The 16,847-nt window shown below is 39.9% G+C and overlaps 1 protein-coding gene across 3 annotated transcripts in view; it reads right to left on the bottom strand.

Annotated features, from left to right (window-relative positions):
- csde1 (cold shock domain containing E1, RNA-binding) overlaps nt 1–16,847 on the bottom strand; it is a 129,058-nt gene that overhangs the window by 50,834 nt on the left and 61,377 nt on the right. For 2 of the 3 annotated variants that reach the window (XM_068057002.1, XM_068057003.1), the window contains 7 exons: nt 15,379–15,476; nt 13,546–13,627; nt 12,615–12,743; nt 9,303–9,428; nt 7,863–8,075; nt 7,414–7,554; nt 5,879–6,043 (listed from right to left, as the gene is read on the bottom strand). In XM_068057002.1, the coding sequence (XP_067913103.1) occupies nt 5,879–6,043; nt 7,414–7,554; nt 7,863–8,075; nt 9,303–9,428; nt 12,615–12,743; nt 13,546–13,627; nt 15,379–15,476 (954 nt within the window). The remainder of the gene's footprint in view (nt 1–5,878; nt 6,044–7,413; nt 7,555–7,862; nt 8,076–9,302; nt 9,429–12,614; nt 12,744–13,545; nt 13,628–15,378; nt 15,477–16,847) is intronic. The other variant, XM_068057004.1, reaches the window with a different exon arrangement.

The raw sequence follows: 16,847 nt of genomic DNA, 5'->3' as shown, positions 1-16,847 counted from the left end.
TCTGGTTAGGCCCCAGCTGGAGTAAACTAGAGTATTGCACATTTGGTTCTGGTCACCATGCTTCAGGAAGGATGCAAGGGTCCTTGAGGGGGTGCAGAGAAGATTTACTAGACTGGTTCCAGGGATGCAGGATTTTAGTTACAGGGTTAGGCTGGAAAAGCTAGGTTTGTTCTCCTTAGAACAAAGGAGATTGAGGGGAGATTTTGTAGAAGTGTATAAGATTATGACAGGCTTAGATAAGCCCCCAGCATCACAGATGCCAGACTTCAGCCAATTCGATTCACTCCATGTGATATCAAGAAACGACTGAAGGCGCTGGATACTGCAAAAGCTATGGGCCCCGACAATATTCCGGCAATAGTACTGAAGACCTGTGCTCCAAAACTTGCCGCGCTAGCCAAGCTGTTTCAGTACAGCTACAACACTGGCATCTATCCTGCAATGTGGAAAATTACCCAGGTATGTCCTGTACACAAGTCCAACCCGGCCAATTACCGCCCCATCAGTAAAGTGATGGAAGGTGTCATCAACAGTGCCATCAAGCGGCACTTGCTTAGCAATATCCTGCTCAGTGACACTCAGTTTGGGTTCCGCCAGGGCCACTCAGCTCCTGACCTCATTACAGCCTTCGTTCAAACATGGACAAAAGAGCTGAACTCCAGAGATGAGGCGAGAGTGACTGCCCTTGACATCAAGGCAGCATTTGACCAAGTATGGCATCAGGGAGCCCTAGCAAAACTGATGTCAATGGGAATCAGGGGGAAAACCCTCCGCTGACTGGAGTCATACCGAGCACAAAGGAAGATGGCCGCGTTTGATTAGATTAGATTAGAGATACAGCACTGAAACAGGCCCTTCGGCCCACCGAGTCTGTGCCGATCAACCACCCATTTATACTAATCCTACACTAATCCCATATTCCTACCAAACATCCCCACCTGTCCCTATATTTCCCTACCACCTACCTACACTAGTGACAATTTATAATGGCCAATTTACCTATCAACCTGCAAGTCTTTTGGCTTGTGGGAGGAAACCGGAGCACCCGGAGAAAACCCACGCAGACACAGGGAGAACTTGCAAACTCCACACAGGCAGTACCTGGAATCGAACCCGGGTCCCTGGAGCTGTGAGGCTGCGTTGCTAACCACTGCGCCACCCGTTTGTTGGAGGTCAATCATCTGAGCTCCAGGACATCACTGCAGGAGTTCCTCAGGTTAGTGTCCTGGGCCCAACCATATTCAGCTGCTTCATCAATGACCTTCCTTCAATCATAAGGTCAGAAGTGGGGATGTTCGCTGACGATTGCGCAATGTTCAGCACCATTTGTGACTCCTCAGATACTGAAGCAGTCAGTGTAGAAATGCAGCCTGGACAATATCCAGGCTTGGGCTGATAAGTGGCAAGTAACATTCGCGCCACACAAGTGCCAGGCAATGACCATCTCCAACGAGAGAATCTAACCATCTCATCTTGACATTCGACAGCATTACCATCGCTGAATCCCCCACTATCAACATCCTAGGGGCTACCATTGACCAGAAACTGAACTGGAGTAGCCATATAAATACTGTGGCTACAAGAGCAGGTCAGAGGCTAGGAATACTGAGGCGAGTAACTCACCTCCTGACTCCCCAAAGCCTGTCCACCATCTACAAGGCACAAGTCAGGACTGTGATGGAATACTCTCCACTTGCCTGGATGGGTGCAGCTCCAACAACACTCAAGAAGCTCGACACCATCCAGGACAAAGCAGCCCGCTTGATTGGCACCCCATCTACAAACATTCACTCCCCCCACCACCGACACACAACGGCAGCAGTGTGTACCATCTACAAGATGCACTGCAGCAATGCACCAAGGCTCTTTAGACAGCACCTTCCAAACCCGCGACCTTTACCAACTAGAAGGACAAGGGCAGCAAATACATGGGAACACCACCACCTGCAAGTTCCCCTCCAAGTCACACACCACCCTGACTTGGAACTATAATCACCGTTCCAAAATCCTGGAACTCCCTTCCTAACAGCACAGTGGGTGTACCTACCCCAAATGGACTACAGCAGTTCAAGGCGGCAGCTCACCACCGCCTTCTCAAGGGCAATAAATGCTGGCCTGGCCAGCACCACCCACATCCCATGAATGAATAAAAAAAAAAGACAAGGAACAACTGTCCCCATTAACTAATGGTACAAGGACTAGGGGACACAGATGAAAGGTTTTGAGCAAAAGATGCAGGGGTAATGTGAAGCACTTTTTTTCTCTTTTTACACAGTGGGTGGTAATTACCTGGAACTCGCTTCCCACTAGAGTGGTGGAAGCTGAGACAATCAATGACTTCAGGATGAAGTTGGATGACCACCTGAGAGGAACACAGACTTGCAGGGCTACAGGGATCGATCCAGGGAGTGGAACTGACTGCACAGCTCTGTGGAGAACTGGCATGGACTCCATGAGCCAAAAGGCCTCCTCTGTGCTGTAAATGACTACTGCACATCAGTTTGCTCCCTGGATTCCCAATGCCCTGATTTTCAAGATAGTGTACCTTCCAAAGGCAAAGCATGACAGTCAAAACTGATGAGAGCAGAGAATGCTGAAAGGCAGACTACATCATGGATCACCACTTATTGTTCCACTGGGTGACTGGAATGTAAAATTCTCTGCTGCCATAGAAAGGATATGGGGAATGGAGTGTGTGGATTAAGTCACCTTGTTGGAGGAGTGGGGGTGGGTGGGTGGAAAGCACTGGTGTAGACTTGATCATTTAACCCTTTATGTCATGCATTCTAATCTCAGTTGGGTTACTTGTGAAAGTGCCCAAAGTAGAGATGCCTAAGAAAAAGTAGGCTGAGAAATGAAGCCAGCTTGTGCTCAATTCCTAGCCAAATTATAGCACAGCAACAGTAGAGGCTCAAATACAGAAAGGTGTGCTTGTCCAAGATTATAAGAATGCAAAATTCACCAATTAAAAATTAAGCAAATTTACACCTCCCAAATTAGTCGACTTTAATCAGCAAAACAAACGCAAATTTTGAAGATTCAAATAACCACATTAGAGTCCAACTATTATTGCTTTTACTCTCATCTTACTCCAACCCAAGACGATACATATGCTTTTCTCCAAGTTCACTGGTCACTGAACAAAAAAAGTTACATGAATGGATTGCAATCCAATATACAGACTAAAAATTGCTGGAGCTCAAGAGTGCACATATGGCACGTCAATATAAAGGCAGCATACTAGAGACAGCAACCTACACACTTTACATTTGAGGAACAGAACCAAAAATGTAGAAAAGTAGTTGCCCTCAAAAAGGATGCCACATTAAGAATTAGTTTATAAAGGTTTGTAGTTTATTAAACCATATCATTTTTCAACAAATCCATGCCTAAAAGCTATTTTATAGTAGTCATAACTATTTGTCCAGCTTAAACTGCTTTAGCATTCAGTATGGGATAAAGCCTGAGTTCTGTGATTAAGATACTTTTACTACCAGTTCGGACAAAATTACTTATACTCTGCCCTGCCAATCTTCAACTCTAGTTTAAAAGTAAATTTATTAATTCATTCGTGAGATGTGGGCAGTCCATTCCCAAGTGCCCTTAACGAAATGGGTTGTTAGCCCATTGAGAGCAGTTGAGAGGCAACCACATTGCTGTAGGTTTGGAGTCACATAGGACAGACCAGTAAGGACAGCAGATTTCCTTCCTTGAAGCACATCAGTGAACCAGATAGGGTTTTATGACAACCAATTAACAGTCACCATTACTAATAACAGCCTTTCATTCCAGATTCATTTATCGAATTTAAATTCCCAAGCTACCATGGTGGGATCTGAACTCATGTCTCAGGGTCATCAGTTCAGTCCAGATTACTAGTTCATTAACAACCACTATGCTACCACTCCCTAGTCCTAAAGCCAGCATTCTTGAGTGTATGAATAAGATTCCCATTCGATGTAAGCCATCAACCATACCTCCAACTTGGAAATTGAACTGTTAACCAGTTTGCTGAGGTGAGAATTGTTCACTAACCAACTTTGGCTCTAGTAGTTCAGTATCATGACATGCAGACCCCACCAAAAAGACATGAGCAATTATAAGACAATCCATTCAACAAATCCTTCATAAATCATAGAAACTTACATCACAAATGAAGGCATTCAGCCTGTTGTGCTTAGACCTACACTCCTGTTTTTTTTTTTGTCTACAACCCTCACTTCCTCATCCTCAAATACCTGTCCAACTCCCATTTAAAATTTATGGAATAAACTACCCTTTCAGGTAAAGCATTCCAGATCCCGGAAACTCAAGTGAAACTATTTTTCCTCTCTCCTCTAGATCTTTTGCCTCTGGTTACTGATCCACTCGCCAGAGGGAGAAAATTTGATCTGCTCCATCAAAACCCCTCATCACCTTGATCATGGGGTTAGGGGCAATTTATTAGCGTGGATAGAGGATTGGCTAACCAACAGAAAACAGAGTCGGGATAAATGGGTCTTTTTCTGGTTGGCAAGATTTAACTCGTGGGTTGCCACAGGGTCCGGTCTTTGGGCCCCAACTATTTACAATATATATTAATGACTTGGATGCAGGGATAGAAGATACTATAGCCAAATTTGCAGATGACACTAAAATAGGTGGGATTGCAAATTGCAATAAAGAAATAAGAAATTTACATATGGATAGGTTAGGTGAATGGGCCAAAATTTGACAGATGGTGTTTGTGGATAATTGTGAGGTCAGAAGAATAAAAAGGGAAATTATCTAAATGGAGAGAAACTTCAGAATTCTTCGGTGCAGAGGGATGAGTGTCCCAATGTATGAATTGCAGAAAACTACTATGCAGGTGCAGCAAGTAAGGAAGGCAAATGGAATTTTGGCATTTATTGCTAAAGAAATAGATTAAAGTAGGGAAGTGTTGCTGCAACTGTACAAGGCATTAGTGAGACCGCACCTGGAGTACTGCGTACAGTTTTGGTCCCCTTACTTGAAGAGGGATGTAGTTGCATTGGAGGCAGTTCAGAGGAGGTTCACTAGATTGATTCCAGGGATGAGGGGTTTGTCTTGAGAGATATCGAGCAGTTTAGGCCTTTACTCTCTAGAGTTTAGAAAAGTGTGAGGAGATCTAATTGAGGTATATATGATGATTAAGGGGATTGACAAAGTAGACGTCGAGAGGATATTTCCTCTTGTGGGGCAATCTAGAATGAGAGGTCATAGTTTTAGGATAAGGGGTAGCAGATTTAAAACAGATGAGGAGAAATTACTTCTCTAAGGGTCATGAGTCTGTGGAATTCACTACCCCAGAGTGCAGTGGATGCTGGGACACTGAGTAAATTTAAAGAGGAGATAGACAGATTTTTAATTAGTAAAGGATTGAAGGGTTATGCAGACCGGGCAGTTAAGTGGAGTTGAGGCTGAGATGAGATCAGCCATGATCGTATTGAATGGCGGAGCAGGCTCGAGGGGCTGAACTGCCTAGACCTGCTCCTAGTTCTTATTAAATCATTTAGGATGTCTCTTCACGTTCTCTGTTCCATTCTTTGATCAGGATAAGAAAACAAATCTTACACTGATCCAGAATAATTTTAACATCTCAGTTAACATTTTTAAAGCAGGGACAATATTCATATTGCAATCAGTTCATTAAGTTATTAATTTCCCCTAAAATCAAACATGCTATAGTATTAAATTAAATACGGCATCTCAAAATTACCACAGCGTCCCAAGCTACAACTTTTAAACTCCAAGCTTCATTCACCTAAGGATAGATGTTTCATAAGAGTCTCTAAGTTTCACATAAACACTTTTTTGTTTAAAAAAAGTGCTAAGTCATTTGCAGCCTCTGGGTTTACATTGTTCTAATGCTGATTACCTTTTCTTTACCCTTGGCTGGGCTGGTGGATTTAGATAATGAACCTGTAGCTTCTTTCTCTACCATCCCAAAGTAACGCTGCTCAGATTGCGTGTGAAAGGACACTGTTCCTTTTGGAAGTTTTTTAATACGAATTGCATGGTTCCTCTGGGCTGAAAGTACATCCTTTAGAAGGAAAAAAATAATTTTAATTCGAAGGATAAAACTAATATCAAATACATAGGCTATCAAGAAAAGTCTTGCCATAAATCAAGTATGACCTGTTTTGAGAAGGATACTAAAATGGCAATGTTTTGACATCATAGGAAAATTTAGATTTTAAACAATTTGAAAAACCAGTCATCTTGCTAGGATCAGAAAATGTTAAAATGTTCATCTTCTATAACTACTCCGCATATGATTTACAAAACTGTGGGAGTTGCATTCTCATCCAGGAACTGAAATAAATTACACACCAGTATTATGTGCCATAAAATTTATATTTGGCTGTGCTAGTTGAAACCACTGTGGAAGTGAGCACTATTTATTGCAAAGTTATAATTTTGTAGAGGGGTGGAGAGCTAGAATTCTTATTCTTCTCTAGCACTCCCTGCTCTGGAGTGGCTTTCCCTCCCTATTGCTCATTCACCACAAAAGGTTTAAGGGATTCATATTTTGCACATCAATAGCAAAATGCTACAAGACTTCACATTTTTAAGCAAACCTCAAATTGTGCACACAAGAGTCCTAAAGTACAAGAACCCTGAAGTAACTTGACGCTGGAACACCGAGAGATTTTTTGTAAATGTTTATATTTATACCAAATACAAGGTATAATTTCAATCAACCCAACAGTGGACATTGTCATGAATCAGATGTTTCGAACTTTCATTTACTTGGTTTATTTTTCTCAACTCCCATCGCCTTCCCCACTTCCTTCACAAAGAATTTCATATGCTAAACAATTCCATAGACCATCCATCTCTTTCTGAAACCTCACTCAAGTGGTCCCTCTTCACGTCTAATCAACCACCAGCTTGGTTCAGTTGGCAGCACTCAACTGGGGTAGTATGCTGTGAATTCAAGCTCCATTCCACTAATGACTACTAAGATTGGATGACACTTCTGGAGGGAATGCTGCATTTTGGAAGCTAAATTAAGGCCCTGTTTGGGATACAAAATGATCCTACAGCACTATTCTACATATACCACAGATAATATTCCTCCATCAACCAACATCAAAATTAACCCAACTGCTATGTATCGCAATTAGAGTTTCTGGGACCTTGCTGAACACAAACTGACAGTTTGCCTACAGCAACTGCAACTAAGCCAACCCATTGGATATGAAGTGCTATGTAAAATTTATTAATTTGTAGACACAACAACTACAAAGGCCAACTCAAGTCAAGTGCTTTTAACACAACCTCAGGAGAGAGCAATAAATCAGGACTAAAGGCCCAGTTTCTTAACTTGCTGAGTCATTTGGAAAGCTGACAATCAGTAATTAGACATAACTTAATAAAAGCATCCAATATATAAATTGAAGCACTTACAGGGACAACTGTGAACTCAACTTCATCTGAGATGTGGAGCTGGAGACTATCCATGATCTCACTAAAGTGGAAGAACATTCGGGTATCACGATCTACACATTTAATGAAACCAAACCCATCTCTCATGGCTGCAATCACACCCTACAGAAACAAAAAAAGAATCTAAATCTGCAGGGGGAAAAAAAAGCAATTTAGAAATCCTAATGCAGATCTTTCACTGATCTTCAAGCATCTTTGGTAATTAACAAAATTTTTTATCCTAGATATTCGGAAACGTAATCTGTACTCGTGCTCCCGACTCATGTTGGTCATCTCCAACTATTACTGCCTTACCTCACCTTATGAAACTATTACTGGAGCTCAAGGCCATCAATATCTAATCACATCTCAACAGGGTACTTGCATTAAACCCAGTTGTTTAAAAAAGTTAAAAGGTGTGATCAGCTTACCATTTCTCTGGTTTCTCCAGTCAACTCAAAAGAGTCTGTCAGAATTTCAATATTTGTAGCACGTTCCAATTTGTCACGTCGATCAGTGGAGATATTAAACCTTACATGGTCACCTTCCAATAGTGTCACCTTAGATCTGGTGTCCTTATCTCCAAAGGGAAGTTCTTTGGAAATGGCAAAGTTTACTTTGATGCGTCCTGGCAAAGGGTCAGTCTGCAAAAAAATAAAAGTGCAGCTCTTCAGTTGGTAGTGATTATAAAAAAACTGTAGTGTCAACTTTGGTGCTAGAAAAAAATTCAAGAATTTGAATCAACTTTAAACTCGTTTGTACAATTACAATGGGCTTCAGGGCACAACCACCGCCCCTGCCAATTTTGGTCCCGATTAGGGTTATGAATGTTCGCCTCCACTTATAGTCCTTTGTCAATATTACAACTAGCCTTGTAGTTTTAGTTTACTAATTGATCTTCCATGCCATACTCAAGCAAAAGGATATAATCGCATGTATAAAAATGTACTGCAATGCATTTCCTGCTACTTAATTGTTCGCCTGTTTGTACCACATAGCTTAATTAGTTTTCAAACAAATAGAGAATGATATTTCCCAAGCCCATTTACATTCTGGGTCACCCAACTAATATGTCTTTGAAAGGAATTTTGCAAACCTCTTGACTCAGGATAGTGTCAGCCATTATGAGGTCACTCCTGGTTAGTCATGTGGATACCACAAACCAATGACAAAAGCAATCTTACGGTCACGTTATTCCCACAGACCATAGATCTCAAAACCATTAATGGTGGTTACCCCAGAAATGGTCACCAGGGACTAGTGAGCCATTACAGTACGACCCAAGACCAGCCAAAGTGCAGCAACTGCCCCTCACCCACTGCCATTAACAATATTAATCCACAGCAAAACTCAGTCAAGTTTGTCAAACCTTACCAGTAGCCAGCACGACGACTACAAAAACATTAGGAATGGCCATATGATTAGCCAGTCAGATTGCTTAGTCATGGCAAGGAGTTATTCGTGACTTGGGTGTTTGACCATTATGTACTTGTGCTTACAATGATTATTGTTGCAATACTATTCTGCATGGTCTGACTTTCACCATTTGCACTTGAGATTTTTCTCCCTGACTCCTGTTTTAATTGCATAAACAATAGTTACATTTCAATTTTTTTTTAAGTTTATACTTTAAATAGTTTTATAAAATTCCCTCCAACCATGGTTTCGACCATTCATTTACGAACAAGGTTATGATCACATTAGACATGAACAAATTGGCCATTTTGCCACTCTTCTGCCACTAGAGAGGGAACACTTGCTTGTGCAGATTATTCAATCCTGCAGGCAAAACTCCAAGCGATACCGCTAACAGTACTCTGTACATCTATCTTACAAATAACCACCGGAAAAGTCTGCAGTAGGCTATTTACCTGAGTTTTACTAGATACTTTTGGAATAACTTTAGTGACAATTCCATCAAACTGCTCAATACTAACGTCCTCAAATATAACAGTTCCTTGAGGTAACAGTTTCACTTCAGTGGCAACTTCTTTTCCCTAGAAAGAGAAAAAAAGCATCAGCTACAAGACTAGATATTGTATGTTTTTACTGAAGCAGCTATTTTAGAAGTTTCTCAAATCAAAAGCACGTATAAACATTGTTTTTACTTATGGTAATCTGATGTACATGACTATGCTGCCAGATTTAGGAGAAACAATAGAAGATACAGGAAATATCATTTTATTAATGGTCTTTTACTTGAAAACTCATTCCCCAACAGTTGAAAAAATAAGCCAGATAGCTTAACTATTTATTGCATGCGTGTAAAATGAAGTGCCCATACAAGGAGCCACTGAATACAAGCAGTGTGCTTCCAACAGAAAACACACTGAAATTAGAACTTGCTACATTTTGAAATCAGACATCCCCATCTTAAAATGTAGGGGGGCTTTAACAGCGAGAGACTGAAAATAAAGAACATTTTTTGAAGTAATTGAGCACTGCAGAATCCCACCAATTGAGTAAGTGAACACTTACAAAAGTTGAATTACAGTTATGTGCAATTCTACATGCAATTGCAGGCACGACAGCATTTGAACTATACAGTTATATTTCATACTACTGCAACCCCTGTTTAGCTTGAACAGACAAGGAAAAGAATGCTAATTACTCAATCTGTTCATTAGTTGTTATGACCAGGTGAGAAAGAGGTCTAAGGGTTCCCTTTCAGCCTTCACCTGGTCTTACCATAACAGAGTTGAATTTTAAACACATGTTTTTAGCTCCCCCTTGGTGAATCCTCGTCCGCTGCTTTCCAATTATAAGGCAAAGAAACCAGCACAAACAGGCTTTCTTAGGTTTAACGAAGAAAAGTTGAAATTTATTAAACTTAAATTCTAATTAGGTTAAGGCCTACGGATACAAGCCACACCCCACACTAGCACGCATACGTGATACACATATGCAAAAGGAAAAATAAAGTGGAAAGGTTTGAGGCAATATCTGAAGAGTTGTTGTTACAGTCCTTCGAGCTCACTGTAGAGTCCTTGATTATAGGTAGATCTTGCTTTTCGTTGGGCCCAGTATCATTCTTAAACCTTGTTCATTGAAGACTTTTCTCTCTTGGGGTTCATCAATGGATTCAGAAGCTTGAGAAAAAGATGGAGCAGACGAGAGAGAGATCTTCTCAGTACATGAGAAGACCGCTTTCTGCCCAAATTCTTTGTACAAATTCAAAAAACCCAGGTTGCCCAGCAGGTTAGTCATGTGACTAGCTGGTTGACCATGTCCATTTGTGTATTTGGCCACCTTAGCAGTCAACCTGGCATGTGAGCTTCCCCACCTTCAATGTCTGGTGATCAAAAGTTCATTGTGGGTTGAATGTCAGCTTACAGCTGCTTTGTCCTTCCAAACACCATTTGTTAATATGCAAATGTCTTTTCCAACATCGACTGATCTGTTCAACAAGTCCTCCCCTCGCTCTGGTAACAGTTTAAAATTAATGTTCATGACAAAATTAATGTGCCCCATTCTTGGCAAGTGGGGGGCCTAGCATGACATAGTTCTTGGAAAGCTGGTAGGACCTAGTGATCACAAGGAGGAAAGCAGATGTATTGTGTTGTCCAGTATTATATTTCTACAGTCTGAACTATAGTCCAAAGTTGGGAAATACAGAAGTTGCGTTTGAAAGATATTATAATTAATATTTTCACTATGTAAATATAAAGGTGAATAGGAGGGACACAATTGTAATTTCGAAGTGTTTTTGAAATCTGTTGTCCATCTCTTCCATTCAGAATGGGCTAGCAAATCCTGAATACACAGACTGGTGACTGCAGGGTTCTAAAATAACCTTGCAACCAAATACAAGGCAAGGGATTTTTCATCCCAATCTTCTCCTGCACCATCAATTCTGACCCAAGTCCATGCATAATAGAGCTCCTGGATATAGAGTTTTCCTGCTCTTCTCGACAGAGATGACAGGCTCACGTTTTCATGAAGCAGCCACTTGCGTGAACCGATATAGCAAAAATCAGCAGGTTATTTTGATGATTTGGGGGGGGGGGGGGGGGGTGGAATGTCACAGCCAAACCCAATTCCATTCAAGTCAAAATTCAAAAATATGTGCATTCCAACAAGAATTGCTAGATAGTAACAGGAAAATGCTGATTTTCTCCCTCCCAGCTTTCCAAGGAAGGGAATTAATGATGCACCCCACTACTCAGCTCAGAACAACTAACTTAGCACAGACTGAGGTTGAGATCCAAGACCTTTCCGCTTGATGGATCAGTATGACAGTATGTAACGTATATACGAGAAGAACGGAGAAGGAACCTGACCACAGATTACATATATGCAGTTCTTGCTTTAAAATAGGTCCAAAACCAGAGCTTAAAGAAAATGAATCCATATTATGCATAAAAGGATAACATCTTTCTCCTCCACACACAGTGTTTTGGGAACAGTGACATCTAGTATCAGTGGATTTGGATTCCTTTTCCACCTGATAAAGGGCTGAGTAGCAAGTGGCCAAACCACTGAAAATTGCTAAACAGTAATACTTAGAAATGTTGCACATTACGCTAAGCTACAATTCTGAAAAGATCTTCTGAGTAGCATTTTACAGCAAAGCAACAGGCCATTTGGACCATCAAGTCTATGCTGGTTATTTATATTCCACAAGAGTCTTCGCCAACCATACTTCATCTCATCTCAAGTATCCTTCCATTCCTTTCTTATGTACTTATCTAACTTCCCCTTAAATTCACTTAGGGTTTAAACTTTACTTGATAAATAAAGAACGGGTAATTAGAAATTTCAGGTTTTATTAAGTGACATAAGACTAAAAGCTTGGCTAAATTACCTGCAGAATGCAAAGCAAATTTTGCTAGCAAAATCAAAACAGGTCCATGGTGGAAAATATTTGCCTCTGTTCCTTTTACCCAAGAGTATTGCAAATGAGGCAGAGGCCATGAAAATATTCATCAGGGCATCACAACAGCTTAGAGAACCAGCATAATGTAGGATGACTGGAGACAAGCATATGTGGTGTCCTTAAGGCAGCATCCATGCCAAATCCTGGAAACTGTAGACCATAGGTACATGGACACAACTAAGTTATCGTAGGGAATATAGCACACTAGCTAAGTGAGCAGACATTTAGCTCATCATTCTTCTTGTATTTTCATACTTCCTGAAACAAATTAGATTAATTACTCACAGGACATGGCTACATTGCTTACATTTCTTTCTTTAATAGTAAATTCCACATCATCGCCTGGCTGCAAGGTTTCCAGGTTTCCCTTGAATTCACTATAGTGGAAGAAGATCTCTTTCACAAGGTCACCTCTTTCAATGAATCCAAAGGCTTCCTACAAAGATGAGTAAAGAATTAGCATAAACAGAGCACCTTGAAATGTATTTCTATGTCTAGTCTACACACAATTTAAGGCCCAAGTTGCAGATTACAAAGTTTGTACAGGATGGCATTTTTCTGATCTAGTGGCTCAGTTCAGATTTTAAGTCAACTTGTATGAATGTTGGTTGAACAAAACATGCAATCTCCTTTTGCTAACTAACTGCAAACCAGCATCGACATCTTTTTATACAATGGAAAAATGGTTATGACCTAATTCAATGTAAAAAGCATCACATTCAGAAAGTGGTTTGTGAAATTCAATGAGGATACATATGCCTATTCTGGTTTCTTTGGCACAGATCACTACGTTTCTTCTTTCAAAGTCCAGGGCACTGAGACTGAGGCTAACAGAAACTCAATATGATTCTGATAATATTGTCTCGGCCAAGAACAGGAACCTGTATCATCAGTGCCTACATTAAAGCTACATTAAATATTTATTCAAATCTAGGAACATTTAGAAAACCACATCAATCCAGTCCCTGAGCTGCTTCTCAAAATAAAAAGGCACAGAAATTGACGAGTGGATAACTTAAAGAACATGTTTTTACAGATTCTGATCATTAAAGTCCAAAAGTCCTTACATTTTTTGAAATCTACAAACATACTGAATTCCTCCACTATTTTGCCCATGTAATTTTAGGCCAAGTATGGCCAAACCTGTTGTCTTCCTTTCAATGGAGATTTACCAGCGCTCCAAATATCAATATTTCTATCTCACTCAAGAAAATGAACAGTCCAAAGAGGACACATACCTTCATGGCACAAACGACACCTTGACACCGACCCGGTTTCTTCTTCACCAGTACAATGTTGTGAGCATTTACAGCACCAGTACTAAAAAACAAAAGCATCTGTAGTTAGTGCAAATGTGTTTGTGTAATCTGTTAGTTTAGAAACGCAAATGCACGGGAAGAGTGCAACAGACTTTTCACAGTAACCTGCAGACACTGATGCCAGCTAATATATGGGAACATTCTATACAATATCCCATTTGCGGTCATTGACTCCTCATGCGCACACAGTCTTGATTTTGAATGCAGTTCAGCCTTCACATATGAAGGTCCAACATCCAAAAGAAGAAAAAGCAACAGGTCACGGCCCATTCAGAATTTGGCACCATCACACCATGTGTATTCTGCCATCTCTAGGACATTAAACAATGTTTTTTTTCTGGAATAACACCAACCTTTTTAAAAGGAACTGAGAACAAGCCAATACAAAGAATGTGCACATGCAAGAAAGGAAGTTCCACATATGGAACACAAGGGCTGTACATGTGAAGGATGAGCTTCTGTTCAAAATCAAGAATACTATACATATATACACACACCAAGATCTTGTGAGTTAATGCTTAGGTGAGCACAGCAACCAATTAATTCCCTGAACAATAGTATGATAAACTTTGATCCATAAGAAATGTAGAGCACAATTCAAAGTTCCTTAGTGGTTGCTAAGTTGCTTATTGTATTACCAAATAAAACTACTCAGACTGGTAAAATCTTTAATTACAGCATTTGCATTCCAAATAACTGATGCCAAAGAGTACTGCCTCTTTCCAAAAAGGAGCGTGGCAACAATTTCCTGACAAATGAAATGGTCGCAATATTAAACACAAACTTTAGATTTCTAATGCCCGATCCATATAGGAAACTAAACAAGCTAAGTCTATTGGAATGATAATCCAAAATAAGACAATTAGCACGCAAGATTGCAAGAAGTCATCAGTGGCTCAAGTGTCTAGTATAAACTGTTGCAAAATAATTTAAGTCTACATTTTAGTTAGTGGAAACTACAGGTTTTAGTAATGCAAATACATAGACATACTAATGTTGGACATAAAAATTGTTATGGTGGGTCCATTTGGACAGATTGATTGAGAACTAACCAGACCATTCAGATCTGGCCAGGACTTGTATGGCTGGGTCCACAAACTTCAGGTATATTGTGCTTGATGGGTAATATTCCCATCTTCTTAGGTGGGTGCTAAATCACAGGGTAAGACAAGGTAGAGTAACTATAATCCATTCAGTGCATTTGGCTCAAGACCATTTTAGCGTAACAGCTGCCTGTGTTTTGGGAGGGTGAGGTGTAATATGCAGTCTGATAGACAAGTTTTGGTCATCAAGCCAAGATCTAAACACTAAAGCTGAACTGTGACACTTTAAAAAGGGAAAAAGCAATTGACTCATCAAATCTTGAAGCAGATTTCAATGAACAACCATGATGAAAATAAATTTGAACTAAACGCTATGACAACTGCTGCACTACCTCAAGCAGGATTTTTTCCCCCTAATAAATAAAAAGAAACTCAAACCCCTTACCAAGTTCAGGACATTTTAAATGCTGACTTCTGGCAAGGTAAATTTTGCACTACGGGTGGACAATATAACAGCTTAAATACTTGGTCCTTCATTTAAGGAAGCAGGTCAACTACTAAACTAGTAAGCATATTCATGAAAAAGTACATGGATCATCTATTCAGAATATTACTTTCATCTGGGCTTAGGACTTCAACATTTTGCAGTGAAGCAACATGGTCCATTCACAAAAAGTATATCAAAATTTAATAAGACCATCATACATACTGTTTGTTTGTTTCCATGGAGAAAGAAACTTTATCGCCTGTTTCAAGTTGGACATTTCCATCAACATCTTCAGGTGTGTATGTCAGATAAAATACTTCCTAAGCCACCAAAAAGGAATCAGTTAGCTTTTGATGTAGTTCATATTCTTTATGTACAGTAAAATATTAAGATCTCAACTTGTATAACACTAATGTACCACCTGTTTCCTGCTAAAACTGTTAAGATTGGATAGAGAAAAGCACTTAAATGCCAAATTCATTTTAAAAAAGGATTTATATATTATCCAGCTAGTTATTCAGGAGAGCCTGTATTAAGGGGCTGCCTAAACTGCCTTGAATTTTAATTTTGCTGGCCTTACAATACAAAAATTAGCAAATAGCAATACATAAGGGGTCTGGAGAATCTGAAAATTCACAACATGCAGGCAAAAAACAAAAATGTTTCTATCGTAATACAATTTTGAAAAATTAACAAATGTTAGAAGTTAACATGAAAATGCCAATTACTGGTGCACAAGACCTGCTGTACAGATTATACATCACATTTCAAACATGTCCCACTTTTGTCAAATTTAACAAACAAGTTTTTTGTTGAGGATTTCTCAATGAAACAGTGCAACATTTCTCTAACTAGCCCATAGGAATAATGCATGGCTGATGCAAATTAACTTTTGGGCAGGCATTTACTTTCCCTTTGTCACTATCAGTTGGCAATGGCATTTTAAGTATAAGCTAATATAATGCATCTACATCCCCCCAATCATTCTTTTTCACCAATTACATTTAAAAATCAATTAATTTGAACGTGGCTGATGGTAACAATCTTACTCAAATGCAGGGAATATCAGCTGAGCCCAATCCTCTCCTCACTCAATGTTTATGTGGATGCATTTCTAGCAGTTGCCCTGGACAATAAGGAGCAGGAACCACAGTCAATTTCCCAAACCTAGGGACATGGAGGTCAATTACAGCACTACTACTGCTGCCCAGCTGGGATCAGTTAATTCAGCATTGATCACAGATCAAACCTTGCACTTTCCTATTCTGTATAACTCAGCTATTCAATAAATAGATATTTGGAACACCCAGTTCAACCTTTAAAAAGACATTTACATGGACAGCAGTAATCATTTGTACAGGGGAATCTATATAAATATTCTTCCTCCCAAATTTTTCATACCCATCAAAACAAACCCCATCTTTATAAGCAGTCAATCTGCTTGAATGGCACTCTTGAATCAGCTGCTAAAACATTTTTACATTCCCTCACCACCTTTAAGCCACCCCCACCAAAACAGCACAGCAGATATCAAGAAATTGTGGAGATTAAAAGGGACAAGCAAGAAAAGCAAACATCTATAGGGCAATTACATAGGTTACAGTATAAACTGTACAGTACAATTCAGATGGGAAGGCATCCAAATCCTGTTTAGCCAATAAATAGTCTCATCACTTAAGATGGAGTATAAG

Source organism: Heterodontus francisci, chromosome 25 (genome assembly GCF_036365525.1).
Source record: "Heterodontus francisci isolate sHetFra1 chromosome 25, sHetFra1.hap1, whole genome shotgun sequence".
NCBI classification, from domain to species: domain Eukaryota; kingdom Metazoa; phylum Chordata; class Chondrichthyes; order Heterodontiformes; family Heterodontidae; genus Heterodontus; species Heterodontus francisci.
Note: the sequence above shows the minus strand (reverse complement) of the source record. Positions and strands in the feature narration are given on the sequence as shown.